Genomic DNA, 21,184 nt, shown 5'->3' on the forward strand with positions numbered 1-21,184 from the left:
TGGGAACGCATGCTTCTTGCCACAGAACATGTAACTGACTCCTCAACAGCTACCGAAGCAACCCAAATCACAAGCACCTCATTGAAATGCACACTGACGGTTAGGGCTTTTGCAGTTCAACTTTTCTTGTTTACTCTGTGCAGCTCAGTGAAGAAATTTAATAACATCTCTGAATGTAAAGGGAGAGGTGCTGTCATGTTACACATTATCACTCAGTGTGTGTTACAGCCGGCCGAGAAAAACCTCATTGCCCAGTGCCGTTTGTTTCTATGGTAACACCCTGAAAATATTAGAGCTAAAGATGTATTGCCTGTGCGATCTTTATTTACCTAAACATTATGCAAACTAATGTGGTCCCACTCTATTCTAATAACCAGCCCCTCTTAGAGAGGGGGGGGCGGGGGAGCAGGGAGGCGATGCAGTCTCTGATGAAAAAGAAATCTATGCGTATTAGCCCTGTTGAGACTCATAAGTGTCACTTACAGAGCCCTCCCCAGCCACTGACAGATCAGAGAGTGAGCTCCTGCTACAGCGATACGTATGCTGTGTGCTACAGTAACCATCATTATATAGCACTGTGTTGGGCAGTTAAGATAAAACGTGTCCTTGATTCCTCCTTATTCTGAGCCACTGTTCTTATCTGTCCTGTCATTCTCTTTCTCATCCTCGTGCTCTCTTATAATAGGGGAAACAAGGTGAATCAGGAGCTAGAGGCCCAAAGGGGTCAAAGGTCAGTAATCAATCACCATTTTGATGTGACTTCAGGCCTTCCAGATCTGTGTCTTTTGCCTTTCCACAAAGACTCCTGTTGCAGTTAAAACGTTTTCCTTCGGGGGGGGTTCACATTCCGTTTGTCCCTGTGACTATATCCCAGGCCACTTGGCTTCTGTTTCCTTGGTTTTGTCTGCTCTTATCCTCCAGACTGTTCTTTTTGTTTTAACACTGGGCAGAGGGAAGTGTATGTGTGCATGTGTGTATGTATGTGTGTACATGTGTGTACATGCCTGTGTGTGTGTACATGTGTGTACATGCCTCTGTGTGTGTTGTTTTGTGTGCCACAACACACATGTGGAGGTCAAAGGGCAAATTTTCAGAATTGATTTTCTCCCTCCACCATTTGGGATCCGGGGATAGAATTCCAGTTGTCAGCTGTAGGTGGCGAGTAACTGTACTGTTCTTTAAGAGGAGAATGCATTTCCTGTTTCTTGAGAGTAGCTTATTTGGGAAAAAGAGATGATTTATGTATTATATGCTCTTAATTTTCATTTCCCATCTTTGTGACATATGTTCATGTTATACTTTGGTTTGTTACCTAACGCCATACAGAGTTAAAATGTCACCTTAGGACTAGGAACACGGCTCAGTAAGTAAAACTGCTTACTGTACATGTGAGTCTCTGGATTTGAACCCCCAGAACCCACAAAACAACTCAAGCATCTGTAAACCCTGCACTCATACACAAGAAAACAGGAGGAAAGACAAGGGACTCCCCTAGAGCTAGCCTGGCTTACAGTGGAAAAACACCCTGCTTCGAATTAGGTGGAAGACAGGCATTGACACCCAAGGTTGTGCTCCGACCTCCACACATGCGCTATGACAACGCAGGCACGTGTACATGCATTAAAAAATAAATAAAAATAAAATTTCACCACCAGTACCAATTGTCCCTTTGTCATGATGCTTTTGCTAGCCAAAATAGCATGTATGCTGTCACTCAAAATGCTGCTAGCCAATAACAAATGGGCAAATACAAAACGGGGACTAGAGGTCAGAGGCTGTTAGTTCCCTATCCATGGTGAAGTTATTACTGTGGCCCACGTCACTAGTAAAACCTGCACAGGGAAACATATAGCTGCCCATTCTCCTTATTGTCATTGGCCCTTGCCCATTTTATATAAATATGTAGGAAGACAGGAAGATGCTTTGAGTTTCAAATAGAAAAGGACCCTAATTTTACGTTGTTTTAAAGAGCCTTTAAGTATGCACAGAATGAAATATTTTCTACTTGCCCTGTGATCATTTGGAGAGTTCAGACTCTTCTTGGGGTCTCTGTAGGTTGGGTTATGACACTGTAAATAAACCTCCAGAGATGATGTCCTATTGCCTTGAAAGAGAAAAGGGGAGGAGCCAGAAAGGGGAGGACAGAGAGAAGGAGAAGGGGAGGAAATCTAACCAACCTGGTCTAGCTGGCAGCTGTCAACTTCACCTCTGGGGTTAAAATAGCTGCAGGTAGGTCTGTGTCATCAGAGCGAGGTCTAGCCTTGGACCTTACATTCCTCCTAGTCTATTCCTTCCTGTCCCAGTTTCTTTCCTCTCCCCCCTCTAAGGACAGATGCAGCAGTGATATGGCCCTTTTCCCTTTACTCAGATCCCTTCAGAGGAAAGCAGCCCTGCTCAGTGTGACGATAAAGGTCACTTGGGAGCCATAGAAATCACTCACTTTGCTTTTGCTAATCCCACTGGAGTGTACATAGCCTGTCTGATTGCCACAAGATACTCTGTTTTCTGAGAAGGACATTTCACTAACCGTCAATGGCATGTTTAGGTGGATGTGGTGGTGGTGGTGGTTGCCTCATATGTCTGCAGTTTATGTTTAAAGTGCTGCTGTATGGAGCAAATGACTCTTTTCTACGTCAGTGGCCATTCTGCTAATTCATTATTTTCCTTTTTATGGCCAAAGGGTGACCGTGGGGACAAAGGAGACTCTGGAGCTCTGGGACCACGGGTGAGTGTTCCTCAGATTTGAAGTCATGTTGCTGAGACCCTGTGAGAGGCACCCAGATAGACAGTGCACAGTAAAAAGCATTAGTAGTAGACCGATTATTCCAAGCTCTACCCTCCCCCTTGCTCTTTATTTATTTATTTATTTTTATCCAAGAGCAGGTAGTGTAGAGGTTATTACCATACAATAATCTTTATTCTGGAAAAAATAGAAAGCCCATAGCTACCCAGCTAATGAAACTTCCATTTTTCAGTTAAGGCAATAATTCATTTAACTAGGATATGGATCATGGAAATTCTACAGCAGATATAATGGTAGGATAAAAGTCTAGACATGTAGAGGGGTTTGAGGGAGGGGAGAGGGGAGGAGAGTGTGTCTTGAATGGGGATATAATATTCTCTTTTGTATTCCATTTCCTCTAGTTTGTGATAAACAAAGACTTAGGGGATAATGTTCTTATCGGTGAAGCCATTCCTCTAGAACATTCTTCCTCATTGCTCTCTCTTCTTAGGGATGAGTAGAGAGACACTAGGGATTACCTTAATAGATACAAAGAAACCCAATAATATTTTGCAAGATGCAAAGATTAACTTGTGTCTTTGGAGTCACATTTACCATAGACAAGGAATTAGAAATGGCCTATTGTTTTACAATATGGACAAATTTTAAATGTAATTAGCATCATCATCATCATCATCATCATCATCATCATCATTATTCTGAAATGCACTTGTACATTAGTAAGGAAAAATCAGGACCCAGGCTACTCCACTTCTGAAAGCCTCTTATATACTGGTCTAACCCATGACTTTTCCTTGGTTTGATTTTGGTCACAGGGTCCACCTGGGCAAAAGGGAGATCCTGGGGCTACTGAGATCATAGACTACAATGGCAACCTCCACGAGGCCTTACAGGCAAGTAATTATTCTCTGCCCTAAGACACATGAAAAATGACACAAGGCGATAAATGTATTGGTTTTCTATTGATGTGATAAAATACCAGGACCAAGAGCAACTTCTGGAACAAAGAGTTTATTTTTACCTTATGGTTCCATAAGGATAGACTTTATAGTGGCATCAGGAAAAGGAAGCTAAGAGCTCACATCTTCAGTTGAAAACATGAAGCAGGGAGCAAACTGCAAGTGGGGTGAGGTTATGAATTCTCAAAGCCACCACCCAGTGATGCACTTCCTGCAGCCTTGTGTGTCACCTCTCCAAGCAGGGCCGCCTGAGCCTGTGAGGGACATTTTCATCCACACAACAGTGCATCCATGAGGCTCGTCACTGAATTCTCTCTCCACCACTTACCTGAAGCACATCTACTCACCTCTCCTCCGAGCCCGCCTGTCTCCTGTAGCTTTATGTTTCCCTCATACTCTTAAATATTCTTAAACCTTATTGAGTATAAACATTGTGTTAGTTTAGGCAAGATTTTGCTTCCTTGATTAAAGAGGGAATTTTACAAAGCTGAGCAGGAACTGAACTGAATCGTTTAAATTCAGATTTCAGCTGTCTTGCTTACCAGGGATGTGACCTGGCTAGTTCTTCCACTTCTGTGTGCCCCTGTTTCTCCATATTTGAAAAGAAGATACTAGCAGTGAATACCTCGTTGGGCTCTTGAGGGCAAATTGCTAAGTATATGTCACACACTTTGAATAGCCCTGGGCACACTGTGGCCTTCTATATGTTTTTATAGCTACCATTCAATTTGTTTCTTTTTTTATTCAGTGAAAAGTACCAGGTTTCTCCATCACCCTTAATTCTCATCCATCTTTTCCATATTTATACACGTGCACAATAGTATCTGACCTTCAGGTACAGTCCATAATAGTTGTTGCCCTTGACTTTCCTGTGACATTTACACCAAATCATCTTCCTTTCAAAAATCTCTTTATGCCGGGCGGTAGTGACGCATGCCTTTAATCCCAGCACTGAGGAGGCAAAGGCAGATGGATCGCTGTGAGTTTAAGGCCATCCTGGTCTACAAAGTGAGTCCAGGACAGCCACAGCTACACAGAGAAACCCTGTCTCAGAAAGCAAAAATAAAAAATAAAATAAAAAATCTCTTTGCTTTATCTGGCCCGTTGGTTTAGTTTACTTCATTCTGGAAGCCATTCTATTTTTGGAATTTCACACTTTTCACCCACCCTAACTTTTGCCAGCCTAAAGTTTTTCCTTGGGTAGAACAGTTACTCACTCCCTCTGTGTTGTAAGCAAGCTGTTTCCTGTCGGTTCTGGGGTTCCCGGGGTCTGGTCCGTGTACAACTCCAGCTGTTTGTTAGAGTTCCCACACGGTCACATGTTACTTACTGACTTCCAGAAATACACCCACTTCCACTGGGTACCCATCCCTTCTACTCGGTGACTCGCCTTAGCAACTAACTACTAGAGATTAATGATGCTGCGTCTCTTCTTGCTAGAGACAAGGGGTTTAGGAACGTCTCACAGCCGCTCTTCTTGAAACCTGTCCTTCCAGGAGCTTTCTCAAAACACGCCCCAGCACTGCCCATCTTTTCATTACCAAATATTGATCCACATCCTGTTTGTTTCCTACTACCACTGTGCCAATCCTGCCTCCCTGCCCTTCTAATTTACCTGTTTATGCCTCTACGGCTGATTTTCATAAGCTGCCATTACTTTGATTGCTCTAATTTGCTCAGATCTCACCATAAGTCCTAGTTGCCTGCTCGATGAAGACCGCACTCCTCCTCCATCTGACATCATTCAAGGCTCTACGATGCTATCTTTTCTTTTCCCATGCCATGGTTGCATTTTATCATAAAACTTCTTTTTCCTAGGTTCATCTCATTATTTCTCCTTTCTTTCATCCATTGAATCTGATCCATAAATTCACTGCTGTCACCAGCTCAGTTCTTCCTCTAAGTCCATGCATTAGAAGTCAGGGTCCCGTATTGGGACATATGATTACGCTCTAATCACATAATTGGTTTTAGTTTTTTCCCTTACCACATTGTAAGTTTCTTGGTGACAGAAAAATATGTCTTATGTTTATGTTGCCTGGGCTTGTAAATGTGTAGGAAACAGTTGGCATTTAATGACTGGATGGATGGTTGTGTTTTTTATATACAAGCCATTTCTTAGCTTGAAAACAAACTAGATGCTGTAATTAAGTCCCTCTATTTCAAAGTATTTTAATATTTCTATCCTCATGATTGCCCCAGTGTGGTCCAATTTTCATAGGCTTTTATGTGGACTTCACCACCACAGCCCTCTTTATTTCTGTTTCCTATTTGGGCAAGTGTGGATTGGGTGGAATATTCAGCTAACAGCCTGATTAGCATTCCTCATTGAACATGGCTGAAACATAAACAGTAACCCTGAGGCTATTCTCAAATTCTTGAGCCAATTTCCTAGATGTTTCTCTTTTCCCCTATAAATTGATAATTCTATCTGGAGAGACAGAGAAAAAGAATGGACCTACAATGATTTTAAAACTTTTACTTGGTAAAATAGGGACAGCTCTAAACTTTATTAACAATGCTGTACATTTCCCTTAAACTGCTTTCAATTGCCCTATAGGCCACCCATAAGAGCTATTTCAGTTACTATCATGCTGTGTAGACTACCCTGACCAAAAAAAAAAAAACAAAACAAAACAACTCAGAGGGGAACTTTTAGTCTGTAGTGGCATCGGGAGGGAGTCCATCTTGATACAACAGACTTGACAAAAGATATTGAAGGTTTGGAAGCAAAAGTGGGAAGATAACTGTTCACATTGTATCCACACACAGGAAACAGAGGGGAGGGGATGGGGTGAGGCTATAAACCATCAAAGCCCGCCTCCTGTGACAAACTTCCTCCAGGAAGCCTGTACCTTCTAAAGCTTCTATAGCCTTCCCAAGCAGCACCCCCAATTGGGGACCAAACATTCAACTACATGAGCTCATGGGGGACTTTTCTCACTCAGATCATCACAAGGGGCATCCACTTCTCTACTCTTCCCTGACATGTTCCAATATTACAGTTTTCTGTTAACATACTGAAGTGTTTTAAAAGCATTCTTTGCATGAACAGGCATATGGGCTAACTTAGACTGAAGTGGATGTTTCTGTTTTATTCTTCCCTCTACTGCTTGCTTATGAGCTGGGTCATTTTAGGGAAATCACTGTGTCTATGCTTCACTGACCTTATCTGCTAATGGAGTAGATGGTTTTGTAAGAGCGCATAAAATACAATGTTATCTTTAGGGCTGTTTTTAGGAGCTCCTGAACACTTCCTACTGAAGTTCCTAAAAAGCACTGTACTTTTTGGGGAATAAATCTGACAGCTGTTCCTTAAAATGGAAGGATATATGTTCCCAGTGTCCTTTTATTCATCTCAAGTTCTGTATGACTGTAAACAGTATCCAGTCTATTATCCATCGTAGCCAGTGATGTTATACTGTCTCCAACCCTAATGATGTAGTATCGTTGGAGCAACCCTATGCTTTGTTTATAAAGAGCTTAGAGTCATTTTTCAGTTGAAGGTTATTTGTTTATCTTCCTAACATACCACTCTAGTGGATTAGGGTCTCTAATAATAATCAGTTAAGTCAGAAAAACATTAGAGGAAGAAAAGCTGATAAACACTTATTCTTCTCAATTTCTAACCAATGATGGATGATGTTTATTTCACTATTGTTTCCTTTAAAAAACCTTTTGTCCAAAATTTCAGAATAACTACAAGGATATAAATGTATTGCAGTCACAATATCACATTAGAAACCATAAATGTTCACATTTATTCTATGAAACAGTTCATATTATGGAAAAATAGAGACTAGTTTAAGTAACTTTTCTGGGTCTAATATCCAGTGTAGGAGATAATATAGTTGAGACACTATGCATATTATGTTCCTAAGATGTTTAGCATTCTGAATTTGGTATTTATAATTTCCATCCATCCATTTGTAGCTAAATAAGAAAAAAAATTAAACCACATAACAAACTGCTGAGTATATCCTTTTGACTGAAGTTGTGGAGTAAAATAAAAACATAACACATCTCATTATTTTTCTTTTGACACCAAGCAACATTTTTTAAAAAATGTATCCCGAGTGCTCTGACCATTGTCCCTCCTGCCCAGCACTCCTCCAGACTCCTCCAGACTCCTCCAGACTCCTCCAGACTCCCCACTCTTGTCTCCCCCACTGTGAAATGTCCATAGTTCCCAGATCAACTTGTGCTAGCCCTGTTCTTGTTTTGCAAATTACTCTTTTGTGTTTGTTCCATTGGAAAGATGATTAAATTATGTTGATCTATGAAAAGAAAAGACATTGTGGTTTATGTAAGCATTGCCTTAAGCTTTTAGTTTTGATTCAAGATGGCTAAACATTCACTATTAACAATTAACATCTCTGTTTCCTAGGTCTCGTTAAAAAATTATTACTAACGCTGTCTGTATGGGAATTCCAGATTATTTTTATGTACTTAAGAACAAATGCATCGTTTCCTCTTTCTTCTCTTCCCTCCTCTGCCCTCCCAAATCCACAGATTCCTCACAAATCCCTCTTCTTTTTAATCACTCTTGTTACATATAGAGGAATGAACACATAAATACAGCCTACTGGTCCTTTGGTAGTAGATAACCATTTACGGAGCTTATTCCTGGGCAATGCTAATTCTCCCTGTCCCAGAGGTTGGTAATTGCTTGCTTCATCTAGGACTGGAAGGCCCAGGAGATGCCCCACTTCTACATTGGGATGTCAACTGGTGGAATGGCTCCGGGCTTGTTTAGGCAGCCATGCTGTTGATACTGTACCCATGTAGCTTCCCTGTCTTAGCTGGAAGGGACAGTCTCACAGGTCACTTCCTGGCCCCCCTGGCTCTTAGAATATTTCCCTTCCCTCTTCCTAGATGTATGCTGTGCCTTAAAGTATAAGCATTGTAATACACATACGTCGATTGAGGCTGGTACCCGCCATGGTCTGTTGATCTCTACAATTTGCCAGGTTGTAGCTTCCTGTAATGGTCTTGTGCTTCAGTAAAATGGCACTTAGCTCTCATGGTTATAGAAAGTGGAGAGATATCCTATAATCTGGGCAGGATTTTCACACAAACATCTCAGAATGAATCATAAAGCCCCTGGCTGACCTTTACCATTAGCTCCCATCCTCCCTTCTCAGGCCGTGTCTCACTGGAATATCATGCCCTTGTCTATCACTTCTGGTTTTCAAGTCATTGCTGTAGTCCAAAAGGGAGCCTGCTGGGCGTGTGTAGCTTGTACTTGAAGAGCCAGCATCTTAGGACCACTGTGAACGTCACGTGGCTGCTTCCAGGTGGAGAACGAGATGGTGTGTCTGTGAGCTTAGCTGGCTTTTGTCACCACTGGTTCTCCTCTGAGCTACACTGGAACCTTCACAATTCTGAGGTCTCTGAAACAGCTATTTAGCACCTCATTTCAACTCTTCCATTAGTTTGTTTGCCACTAATGATATTCTTTCGTTATGCCGCTCATTTTTTTTAAATGTTGTTAGTGTTAATATTTTTAAGAAAAAGGACAAACCAGACTTGTGTTTATTGATGTAGGGATGTGAATTTGTATGTGACCTTGTTAGAAAATCTGAGACAATTCATAGTGTAGGACTGCTCACCTTCATAAAATTTTGTATTTCTGCTTTCTAGTTAAAAATACGATACGTGATTGAAGGACAATGGTGCACAAATTCTTTTCCATCTATAATTTCTTTGTTTTAGTAAATGACTCATTTACAGTCTAGAAGCAAAGCAGATTTCTCATAGCTATAAATCCAATTTTTGTGTCTAGATAAACCTGTAAAATAGTGTAAATGTTGCCTTGTATTGTACTGATCTGATGACATGAAATTCTGGTTATATATTCGAACTTGCTCCTGGTTTATTGGCATTTTGCCTTTGTTCCAGAAACATCAAGCTTTTTTTACTACACTATCTGAAGCTGTCATCATATTGACTATTTTATCATTAAATACAAACTTTAATCATCTAACATGTGTACACCTAAAGTGAAATACGTAATGGTTGTTGGTTTTGGGAGGGGGTTTGAGGGGGTGTTTTTTTGTTTTTGTTTTTTCAAGACAGGGTTTCTCTGTGTGGCCTTGGCTGTCCTGGACTCTCTTTGTAGACCAGGCTGGCCTCGAACTCACAGTGATCCACCTGCCTCTGCCTCTTGAGTGCTGGTATTAAAGGCGTGCACCACCACGCCCAAAAAACATAATGGTAGTGTTAATTTTTGCAACAACAACAATAAAAAAATGGCAACAATGGTTTGAACCAGATTGGAATGGAGTGATAGAACACAGAGGGATAGTATTAAAGCCATACCCTCAGGTTTACATGTAATTAGACGTTACCTCTCACACCCAAAAGTCCTGATTGGGAAATGACCCCTTTCTACTATTTCAATAAACCATACAGAGCTCTTACCACAAACATAACCATAGACTAGGAATCATGTTTTAGAAGCCCATGCTTTGAGACATTATACTTTGTTAACGTACTTAGCACTTCAACAAACTAGATTAGTTCAATGTGTGTGTGTATATATATATAGGTGACAGCACATGGGGGTCAATGATAGTGCAAAAAAGGAACCTTACAGAGTAGGGTAAAAAAGATATTTCACTTTTCCTAATCAAAGCCCTATCTAGAATGAAGCTTTTATCAATATCAAATTTCATAATTCACAATTAGGATGACAAACTTTTCGCATATTTCTACTTAACTATATCATTTTAAATTATATTAATTTTAAAATCAGGCAAATGAAAAAGTGTATACTTTGTCTTCTTATAATTTAAAAAATAAAACTCTAAACTTTTTCAAAGGCTTTGCAGGTGTGCTGTATTGAAGGTGGGACAGTTTGTTTTCTGTGGCTTCCTGTTACTTAAAAGATGTTTGACTTGCCAAAATATATTTTAGAAGTGGATTTTTTTTCAGAAATCTGTCATTTTATTTTGACACACAAAATAGGTAACTCTTGTCTTTGTTGATCCATTTTCCCAACAGAGGATTACCACCTTAACTGTCACGGTAACTCCTTTTGCATGATCTCTGTGGTTTGTGACTTGGAATTTCGTGTGGATGCATGCAGGTCAACATAGTACTAATTGTACTAATAGTACAATTGGTTTTAATCTGGTGTCCACTTTCATGTTTATGTTATTAACCTTTGACCCAGTTAAATTACTGTCCTGTGTGAAAGTCCAGAAAAAAATATTATTTTTAAAAACTTTAGCCTATGTTAATAAAATAGCTTTATCATTTTGTAGCTTAGGCATCAACGCCTTGGCAGAGCATGGTGGTGTGCGCCTTTACTCCCAACACTCTCAAGGCAGAGACAGGTGGAGCTCTGTGAGTTTCAGGCCAGCCTAGTCTACATAGCTAGTTCCAGGACAGCCAGGGCTACACAGAGAAACCCTGTCTCAAGAAAGAGAGGGGAGGGAGGAGAGAAAGAAATAGACAGAAAAAGTGAGAAAAAGATAGAAAGAAAGAAAGAAAGAAAGAAAGCAAACCCTTTAGGGAGAAGGCTAAAGGGGGAGGGTACTTAGAAACACCGGTGACAATCAATCACATAATTGAGGTGACATTAGTCAGAAAATTCATCACAAGAAGGTGAGTGCAGAACACAGGGCAGCAATTGTCAACTGTCTTACCAAATCAAAGCTTTGTCTGTAGCCTGGTGATCTAAAGAACGTTTTGATAGTTCAGAACTCAGGTCCGCAGTTTCTTTCATTATGTAACTGAAAGAAACAAATATCTGGAAGTATCTAACTGTGATAGGAAAAAAAAGGAGCTGTGTGGTGTGCTTTTTTTATTTTAAGGCTTAAGACTGTAACATGTGTACTTGCTACATTTTACAACTGTGTCTTGTCTTGATTCAGGGCCCCCCTGGACCTCCTGGACCTCAAGGACTACAAGGGCCAAAGGTTAACCTTACTTACTTGTTTCCCTTTACCACCCACATACAGTGCAGAGATGCCATGTCAAGAATGTATGTCTTTATTAAATGTCTTATAAAAAACTAGAGAAGCAAGGCCAGAAATACTGTATCAGGGGCAAGGAAACTGTATTGGAGTCTCAGCTAAAGATAGAAGGACTGCGAAAGAAGAAAGGAAAAATGAGAAAAGAGGGGAGAGAAATGGAGTGATACAAATCAGGAAAGGACCTTGATAAAAGTACAGGATATTAAACAAGAAAACTACAAGTTTCACAGAGATTTATAAATGTAAAGCTATGCTAAAAATGGCCTATGGGGAAAGGTAAATATTCAAACAGAAGAGGGTTTACTCTTGCCACTAAGAAAGACCCTGTCTTCCATTTCTTTTGTAAGAAAAGGACAAGAAGAGCTTCCTATGGTGCACTCATAAGTGACTGGCAGGTTAGGAGCCATTTCTGAGACATGTTTTACACTCCGTCTCCTTGTCACATGTATTCCGTCCTTGTGCCATACATTTTATCAATAAAGCGTGGTAAGCACAGGCAGCACAATTTCCTTGCTTATATATAATCTTTATTGGTGGTGCTAGCTTTACTCCTCCAAAGTAAAGCTCGCCATTCAGCCATGTTTGATCAATTAGCACACGTCCAGGGATTCTGGCTTTTCAGAACCAAGCTACATGTGTTGAAATATGACTTTCGTCATTGGATTCTTGTAGGAGATTCAAGTGGTTTCAAAATTCATCCTTTATTTATGCTTCTTAAGTTGGTTTATTTGCTGTGCCTATTACACACACACACACACACACACACACACACACACACATATTCATGCAGACATCAGCTTGTGTGCTTTCTCTGGATGCCTAAAAATAAATGTCCAGTGTATAGAGAGATTTATTTCTCTACGAAAAGACTATAAAATAAAATATTCCTAAAGTTCATGTCTGTGTGAGATGTTTAAACCTATCTGAGCATCAATCCTAATTTCCACAGTATTTTTTTTGTGTGTGTAACATAAAGGTGTTTCACATATAACTTCAATATACGATGCAGAACTTTTTAACTAGTTCTCTACATAGCTTCATCCCTGAGAGCATTAATACCAGAGCTGCAACAGTCACACAACAGAGAGCACTTCCCTTTGACAAGACAAATCTGCCTGGATCCCTCCTAACCTTACCAGTTTGATGAGCTGGGAAAGGAGCTCTGAAGATTCTCCTTTCCTTTGTGTAGTGTTAATCCAGATGAACTCTCTTGCTTCCTCTCCTCTCACAACTACATCTCATGAACCAGAATTTTCTCCAAAGCTAAATACGTACTTCATCTCCCACCAAGCTCTAAGGCTTCTAGCATTTCCCAGCGGCTCTGAGACCTAGAGAAGGACTGCCTCACTAACACACACACACACACACACACACACACACACACACACACACACACACACACACACACACACACCCGTCTCTCTTCCTTTATAATCGCTTGCTAATTACAAGCCTTCACCCTCTGATATAGGGCTGAATCTGCAAAGACACCAGTAAGAGATTTTACTATGAACTTAGAACCCAGGGCAGGAGACAGGCAGTTAAGGCATGATCACTAATAGAGTGTGCTTTGACTAAGGACACAGGAGATGAGGACTAGGGTGTGATTACCCAGTGGTTAGGAGCATCAGCTGCTCTTCCAGAGAACCAAGGCTTGATTTTCAGCACCTGTATGGTGCTCTCGCAACCATCTCTAACTCCAGTCTCAGAGGATCTGACACTCTCTTCTGGCCTCTGAGGGCACCCGGCACACACACAGCATAAAGACACACATACAGGCATGCATATATACATACATACATACATACATACATACCCACACATAAACAAATAAAAAGACATTGTTTCTTTAAAAAGCGTATGGGGTGGATATGCATGGAAATGCCACTCTTAAGTCTGGGAGTCCAGGATGGGTTTGAGTTGAAATTGAAAGCCAGAGAGATGCTAGCCATATGGAAATCCACTCACGTGGAAACAGAGAGGCATCAAATCCCTCCTCACTACCTGCCGCCTCCTGCTCCTGCCCACCATCCTGTCATCTTCAGCCCACAGCTCTAATACTATGTTATACCACTAGCCTTTCTACTTCCCATGATCCCTTCCTGAAAAGCCTTGGGTGACTGACATGGAAGTGTCTGTCACTTTGAGGGAGCCCAGAGTATCCTGCGTCAAGCACAGGACAAATTCCCACTTTTGGACTCACTGTCTTGGACTGTTGGTAGCCTATTCATTTGGCTTTTCTCCCTTCTGGTGTCAAATAAGAGGTACTTAAATTTTTCACACATCAAAAAACTCTTACAAACCACATGTGAGTGATGGAGGGCGTATGAATCTTGTTCTTTTAGCCTCCCTGGTCCACATTTGTAAAGGTAACAACTGAAGCAAAGCTGTAGTGGTTGGTCTCGAGTGTTGACAGGTATCCAGACCCAGAATGAAGCCGAGACTCAGCCGGGTGCATCCGACCTAGGCAGAACTTGTTTGTGGCAAAATAAACTTTGCTACCGCCACAAAGAACCGGAAATCTGAAATGAGGAAAGGCCTTTTTTATTTCATTCGTTCGAAACCACAAGATCCTGCCTTCCACAAACACAGGGAAAGCTCAGGTTTCATGCTGTGGCCCATAGCTCTTAAAGTTTTTACCAGGAAAGGCAACTCTAGCCAATGGAAGACTGTGGGGTTGAAGATCTCCGAACAACTCTTCCTAGAAAACACAGCCTTGGGGTTGCACCTGGGGAAACCTCTCTGTGAGGGGTTTGCTCACACCCAGAAGAACTGACTTCACACTTTAAAGAGGGTAGAAATCGGGGGCTTGTAACATCATCTACACACATGGCTCTGTGATATAAAGTGATGCCTTACCTTCAAGGGATCTTGCTCAGTTTTCTTTCAAAACCGAAAGATGACTAAACACGTGTTGTTTAAATAATCTCTAGCATCTTGTTTAGATTTGTTTTTAATTAAACATCTTCCATTTAAAAATAAATCTCTGTATTCTGAGGTTGTCAAACATTCTAATAAATCATCCTATAAAAAATCCATTTATTTCATTTCTAGCATAGTATAGGAAATGGAATGGGTCTGAAAGTCACTTTGTGTGGATTAAGGGATCTGATTTATTAGATCGTCCAGTGAGGCCTTTCTGGGCAGGGCACACTCACGGCCATTATAAACATTTCACATTATGCCAGTTAAAAGACTGCTGTAAATTGACCAGATTTTGCATTTCATTCTTTCTTAGTCTGTTATGTTTTGGTTGTTACTGAAAATTAGAGAATCCACGCTGATTCCTTGTGGGGAAAAAATAATTAACAGAGTCCTAGTTCTGTTGTGGGATGTGGTCAGCCATTAAGTTGTAAGTGATCAATGGAAGAAAAGTAAAACTACTGAATATTTGCTATATATATGTATTTATTGTGCCCAATCCTCAAGAAAGACTGCCCCTTCGTTTAACTTAGGTGTATGTACTCTGCCAGCATATCCTTAGATTAAAATGTATTTGCTAAAAGTCAACTATTACTTTTATCAACTAGTATGGCTTCTTTAGCAATGATTAATGCAGGCAAGTTCTTGCTTTTTGTTTTGTCAGGGTGAGCAGGGATCTCCAGGAATCCCCGGAGTTGATGGAGAACAGGTAATTTTCAAAGATATGTGCTATTATTTAAAGCACCGTTGTGGATCAGTACTTCTATTATAGGCTTAAAGCCAAAAGTCATGTCTTTTGACTACAGAATGCATCCTCTCTTTTTTCCATCATTTGTTCTATTTGAACTCTAAAAGTGTGATTGGTTTTCATGTAAAGCTGTGTTTAGTTTTGTTCTTGGTACTACCGACCTTTCAATCTACTTCAACAGGTTCTAGTAGATTCTTAAAAACCAAAACCACATCAGTAAGAACAGCTTTGGGGTTTGGGTTGTGGTATTTGTTTTTCAGTGAATACAAGCAATTCTATATCAAACTCAATGGCCATAGTTTTCACAGATAGGAGTGTTGCTTGTCTTCAGTCATTTGTTAATATCTCCTTTTCCTGAATAATGGTGTACCCCTAATTTTCTAGATCTTTTGAAAACTCAGATAAAAAGTAAAGCACTGTAGCTCTTCACACTATGGCAACATCATTAAGGGTGTCCTCAACACAGACATTGACAAAGGTTCTGTAAAGTTTGGACAGTAAATGCATTAGGTTTCATGGGTACATATTGTCTCTGTCATGTATTCTTTTCTTTAAACACTTCTTACTTTTTAAAAAAAATTCAACATAAATAAAAAACAGTCCCTAGGATGGACTTGGCTTGTCAGCTGTGGCTTGGCAACTCCCACCTTTTAAAAATTTCACTAAGAGAATGCAGACAGTATTCTGAATCAGACCACAAGGATTAGTTTTAAATTTTTTGAGGTTATATGGACTTCTATTATTTTCTCAAGAAATGGCTCAAGGGTTTGGGAAGATGGCATGGTGGTTGAAAGCACTTTTTGGTCTTGCAGAGAACCTGGGTTTGGTTCCCAGCATCCCTGTTAGGCAGCTCACAGCCACCAATTACCCGAATTCCAAGGTGCCAGGTGCCCTCCCCTGGCTTCCACATGCACCAGCACAAATTCAGGCCCCCGCAAAGAATAAGAAAGAATACAGATGAATGTATTTAAGAAGTAGCTTGAATTAATGAGTAAGAAATCAAAGGAATTCTTGATATGTTAAATCAATCATGTACTCTTTGGGAGAAATTATTAGACAAAAATTTTAACTTTAGAAAAAGTTATTTTTAATAACAGTTACATGTTGAGGTCATATAATGCCACATTAAACGAATATTATAGAAATATAGTTTAGTCAATTTTCCATGACAATCATGTTAAAGTTACCTTTACCCATTGTTAGTAATTAAAGACAATGACTTACACACGCATAATGACATACTGAGCGTGCCTACATATACAATATATACAGTAGCTGGATGCTTTTCCTATAGGCTTTGCAAGGTCCTCTTCTCCCACTAAACCTACTGAAACTAGCCATGTTGCTTTTCAATGTCACAGATCCCTAAAGCCCACTGACCTTCCTGATTAACTAGCAAGATTCATTTATCTTTGCTGGCACTTTCCTACTCCCCTGATATGTGGTTCTGAACTCAATATCAGGCTAGATAACAAAATTAACGTGTGTTCTTGTCCCGAAGATGAACAGGCTTGTGCAGCTTCTGCATCCCTACCATAGTAACCACGACCATCTGGTCCTATCACCACAAGGTTGCTAGGATAAAAATGCTTAAAAATATTAATTAATTTTAATATTAGTGTCCCATAACTCACATTTGTTAGTACTCACAACCCACACATCGATTTTTCTCATTGTAAAAGAATAGTAATTACATTCTGGCTCACTCTGCGGAGATGTCGTGAGAACCCAACAGGAACACTGAGCAAGCTGAGCATTTTAAAGCGTTGATTGAACATTGGTGCTGGAAGCTGATGACAGCTAGAACTTATACACACAATTAGGAGGGGATGGCTGAGTGGAGATGGGAACGTTTGCTTGGATCTTTGCTATTATAACACTGAGTCCTGGTTCAAATGTCCGCTATCCTGTTGAGAAGCACAGTCATTTCATTGTCTTCTGGACTGGTAGGGTACAATTAGTTGCCAAGCAAAATTTTTTTGAAACCAGGAGAAATGATGCCAAGACCTGAGTTCACGTTTTTCGTATTTAAATAGTGTATAGAACTTAATCCTATTACACGAGGAAAGAGTATTGATCCAATGTAGAAGGCTGCAGAATGTGGAAAATACCTGAAAACAAAGGGCACAGTCATCTCAGCTTACAGCTACCTCTTGGAAGATTTATCTGGAATCCCATTGGCTCCAGCATGTGGCTATCATGTTGTTACTGGGCTTCTCACATACAAACTCTTTAACTTGTAGGGGCTCAAAGGCTCAAAGGGAGACGTGGGGGACGCAGGCATGCCAGGTGAAAAAGGAGGAATTGGCCTTCCTGGACTGCCGGTATGTTCACACTCTGTGATGTATTCTTACTTAAAATAAATGACTAGGAAAGAATTATATTCTCAACTGTATTCTCCACCAGCAGTTTCCATACTGCTTCTTGTTTTGAAATTCTTGAAGTATTGCTTAGTTTTTCAAAGCAAGGAGCTAAAACTTTAAAGTATAGTCCAATCAATCAAAGGAAAGATTCAAAAAAAAAAAAAAGTAAGAGTCATGGTTTGTTTGTTTGTTTCCTGAATTATTTTCTTTAGAAGAAAATAAAGCAAACAGAAAATGGCCATTTGAATTTAATATGTATAGTTGAGTAGTTATCATAAAATAAACAACAATAAAAAATAAGCACAAAACCACAAAACTCTAGGACCATTAAAGAACAGATTATCTGTGTGTCTGTACTTTGGGATGGTGTTTCTTCCTCGCGACTTACTGCTTTTCTGAAACTTGAGAAGGGAAAATTAGAAATTATAAGAAAAAGTATAGACACATTCATGCCCTTCCATCTTAGCCCCAGGTATGAGGATTTGAACTTAGGGCCCTATATATACTCATACCCCAATCCTTTTGTTTTAACTTTCTGTGTTAAAAAGTTGCATGCCAGGTGTGGTGGCACACGCCCTTGATCCCAGCACTCAGGAGGCAGAGGCTGGCGGATGGCTGTGAGTTCGAGGCCAGCCTGTTCTACAAAGTGAGTCCAGGACAGCCAAGGCTATACAGAGAAACCCTGTTTCAAAAAACCAAAAAACAAAACAAAACAAAAAAAAGTTCCATAGGCTACCTTGAACATATTCTGAAACACAGACTGGCCTGGAATGTTTGCTCTTTCTGCCTCAATCTCCCAAGTAGCCAAGATCTCAGGCCTGAGCCACCTGGATCTTCTTTCTGTTTTTAAACAAGAAACCATAAATAAATGTCAGTGGAACTAAAGTCTCTCATTTGCTATTTAAAGTGAGCACACCATTAAAAAAAACATTATTTAAAATCCAGTACATTTAATACTGTGAAATCAGGCTCAGCCTAGTTTCTATTTACTTTGTATTTTGCTATAGCACCCATGATTCTGGAGATTTTAGTAAATTTACTGCTTCGAACTAAAATGTGTGGAGATAAAACTTTTTATGTATTGTATACATAATATAAAAATCCAAGGGAATCCTGGCTTTAGGTGTCTGTCAGGCCATGGAACTGACTTCCATGCTAACCATTGCTTCCCGGTTATTTTTAGGGTGCCAATGGAGTGAAAGGAGAGAAGGGAGACTCCGGCTTGCCGGGTCCTCAGGGGCCTTCTGTAAGTCCATGGGGCTGACTCATCACATGGGATTATTATTTACCAGAGTCCCCCTGTGCCAGGTGGCTAATTGTCAGTACAAATACCGTGACCCACTTGGTGGTTCAACCTATACATGGTATATGTTGGTCTTACACTTATGAGATGCACCGCCTCTCACTTTATGGGTTAGAAGCTTTGGGGAGAAAAAAAAATCAATGGATTTCTCATAATGCATATAGGGAAAGGCTAGTGAAATAAGAACTTGCGTTCTGTTTTTCTCCAGAGTCCTGTTTGTGCTTAGGGAAATAGCCGAGGGCTTAACAGTTGTTGCAGCATTATAGAATTCCTCGATAATCAGTTGCTTCCTTTTCTTTTAATATAGTTTTGATTTATTCTGGTTTTGGAGAAAGGCTGTAGTGTTTGAAGTTATTTGATTCTCAGAGAGGGATTTCTAAAGCCAGAGAGCCAAGCACCTCACTTCTCACAGTGTCCTTTCTCCTTGGTGACTATTGATGGCATTACCAGAGCCCTAGACCAAGACCCATGCTGCACTGCCTTATCGAAATGAAGTAACCACATCCATGTTTCTTTTTTTGGACATACAGATCATAGGCCCACCAGGCCCTCCAGGTCCCCATGGACCCCCTGGCCCCATGGTAAGTTTTCCTTGTCTCTGAAACGTAACCGTTTACTTACTAGTGAGTGAGTAAAGATGAACAAAAGATGAACACAGCCAGCTTATGTTTTGTGCTCTCTGTGAGATGAGCAGAAAAAGTGAGGTGCTTTGACCACTTTGCAGTGCCTGTCTTTCATTCTCCTAAACACATGTGTCAGAGGGACACGCAGCTGCCGAGACAGGTCTGGAAAGCTCTACTCCAACACTGTACGAACATTGGCAAGTCACTTTAACCTGCCACTGCTGTAGTCTCCTAGTAGCAAACTAAGGTAAATAACTGAGCCGGTAAAGAATGTAGCTAACCAGTTCTGAAGCTTAAGACCCTTCACCAAAGTATCCGAGTAGAACATGCATAAAACAATGTGATAAAAGACTGAAGCTGGCTTCCGTGGATGATGTAGATTGCTGGATCTTTTTTTTTTTTTCCCCTTCCATGTTAATGGCGCCTCTGATGATCTTCTGAGCCAGACCATTGCTGCAGTTGTCTCCCAGTGAGCACTAGAAACAGCAGCTGTGACCTCATAGAACTTCCAGTGGGAAAGGCAGCTATGAAACAAGTTTTAATTCTCTAAATGTTGGAGTCCTGACAGTTGTGTTTAGGCTAGAATGTGGACAGCAAGTGCTTCAAGTGTTTTTGACACAGCAAGGAACACGTCAGGCAGGCTATAACATTACACTCCTCTCCAGGGTGTCTTCATAAACCGGAAGACATCAGTGAGGTAGATTAAGTCAGTTGTGGCCACACTCTGCTCCGACTGCACTCTAGAGAGACTGTTGTGGGATGATCCCAGCCACACAGGGTCGCCTGGTCACCTTGTGGGTATGATGCCAGCCACACAGGGTAGCCTGGTCACCCAAGTCTCACTAATCGCCTCCTTTCTTTGGTAAACAACTTCGTTAACCTCGCTCTCTTAACACCGAATAGCTCATTAAGAATTAATTAGATGGCATGTTTGGGGCTTTTTATACTCTGTTCACTTTATATTTGAAGGTTAAGTTAGAAAATGCTACATCCTGTTCAAATGATAAAGTTAATTAGCTTTAAGGAATCTTAAAACATTATGAACATAAGATAAGAATACTCAATGATGATAGTCTTTTCCCAAAAAATGTTTATCCACATGTATCAAAAGGGAAAACATTACACTGATGTATACATTATAACAAATATCTGTGTATACCTGGTCAGTTATTTTTCTCTCTGTTGTATTTCACTGATGACTATTTAAATATGCATCTCCCGGAATAGCTTATTAGAATCTCGTTAAAAGTTCAAAGCAATCCACAATAACCTTCAGTTAATTTAAATTGATAATTAGTTTCTATATTTGTATTTTCTGCAAAATAGCTTTCTTTTTACCCTGATTCATGCATTTATTATGACCTCCTTTCTTTGGTAAACAAGTATTAGAAGGGCTTTAAAGGATTCGTTCTGTAACAATAAATGCAGTCCCAGGCATGGTGCTTAGCCCTCATTAATGAGAGCCTCTCCAGATTCCCACACTTGGCTGCCCTTTTCCTGTCTCCTTTAGATTCTTCAACACGTTGGCTATGATGAGTTAT

At 40.3% G+C, this 21,184-nt stretch overlaps 1 protein-coding gene across 1 annotated transcript in view; it reads left to right on the top strand.

The window, feature by feature from the left end:
* Window positions 1–21,184, top strand: part of COL25A1 (collagen type XXV alpha 1 chain) — a 400,933-nt gene that overhangs the window by 348,888 nt on the left and 30,861 nt on the right. Inside the window, exons 20-28 of the mRNA XM_084756859.1 lie at window positions 686–730; window positions 2,681–2,725; window positions 3,559–3,636; window positions 10,708–10,731; window positions 11,583–11,627; window positions 15,271–15,315; window positions 17,598–17,678; window positions 18,901–18,963; window positions 19,551–19,601. Coding sequence (XP_084612985.1) covers window positions 686–730; window positions 2,681–2,725; window positions 3,559–3,636; window positions 10,708–10,731; window positions 11,583–11,627; window positions 15,271–15,315; window positions 17,598–17,678; window positions 18,901–18,963; window positions 19,551–19,601 — 477 coding nt within the window. The remainder of the gene's footprint in view (window positions 1–685; window positions 731–2,680; window positions 2,726–3,558; window positions 3,637–10,707; window positions 10,732–11,582; window positions 11,628–15,270; window positions 15,316–17,597; window positions 17,679–18,900; window positions 18,964–19,550; window positions 19,602–21,184) is intronic.

This window comes from Acomys minous (genome assembly GCF_964271855.1).
Source record: "Acomys minous genome assembly, chromosome: 14".
Taxonomy (NCBI): domain Eukaryota; kingdom Metazoa; phylum Chordata; class Mammalia; order Rodentia; family Muridae; genus Acomys; species Acomys minous.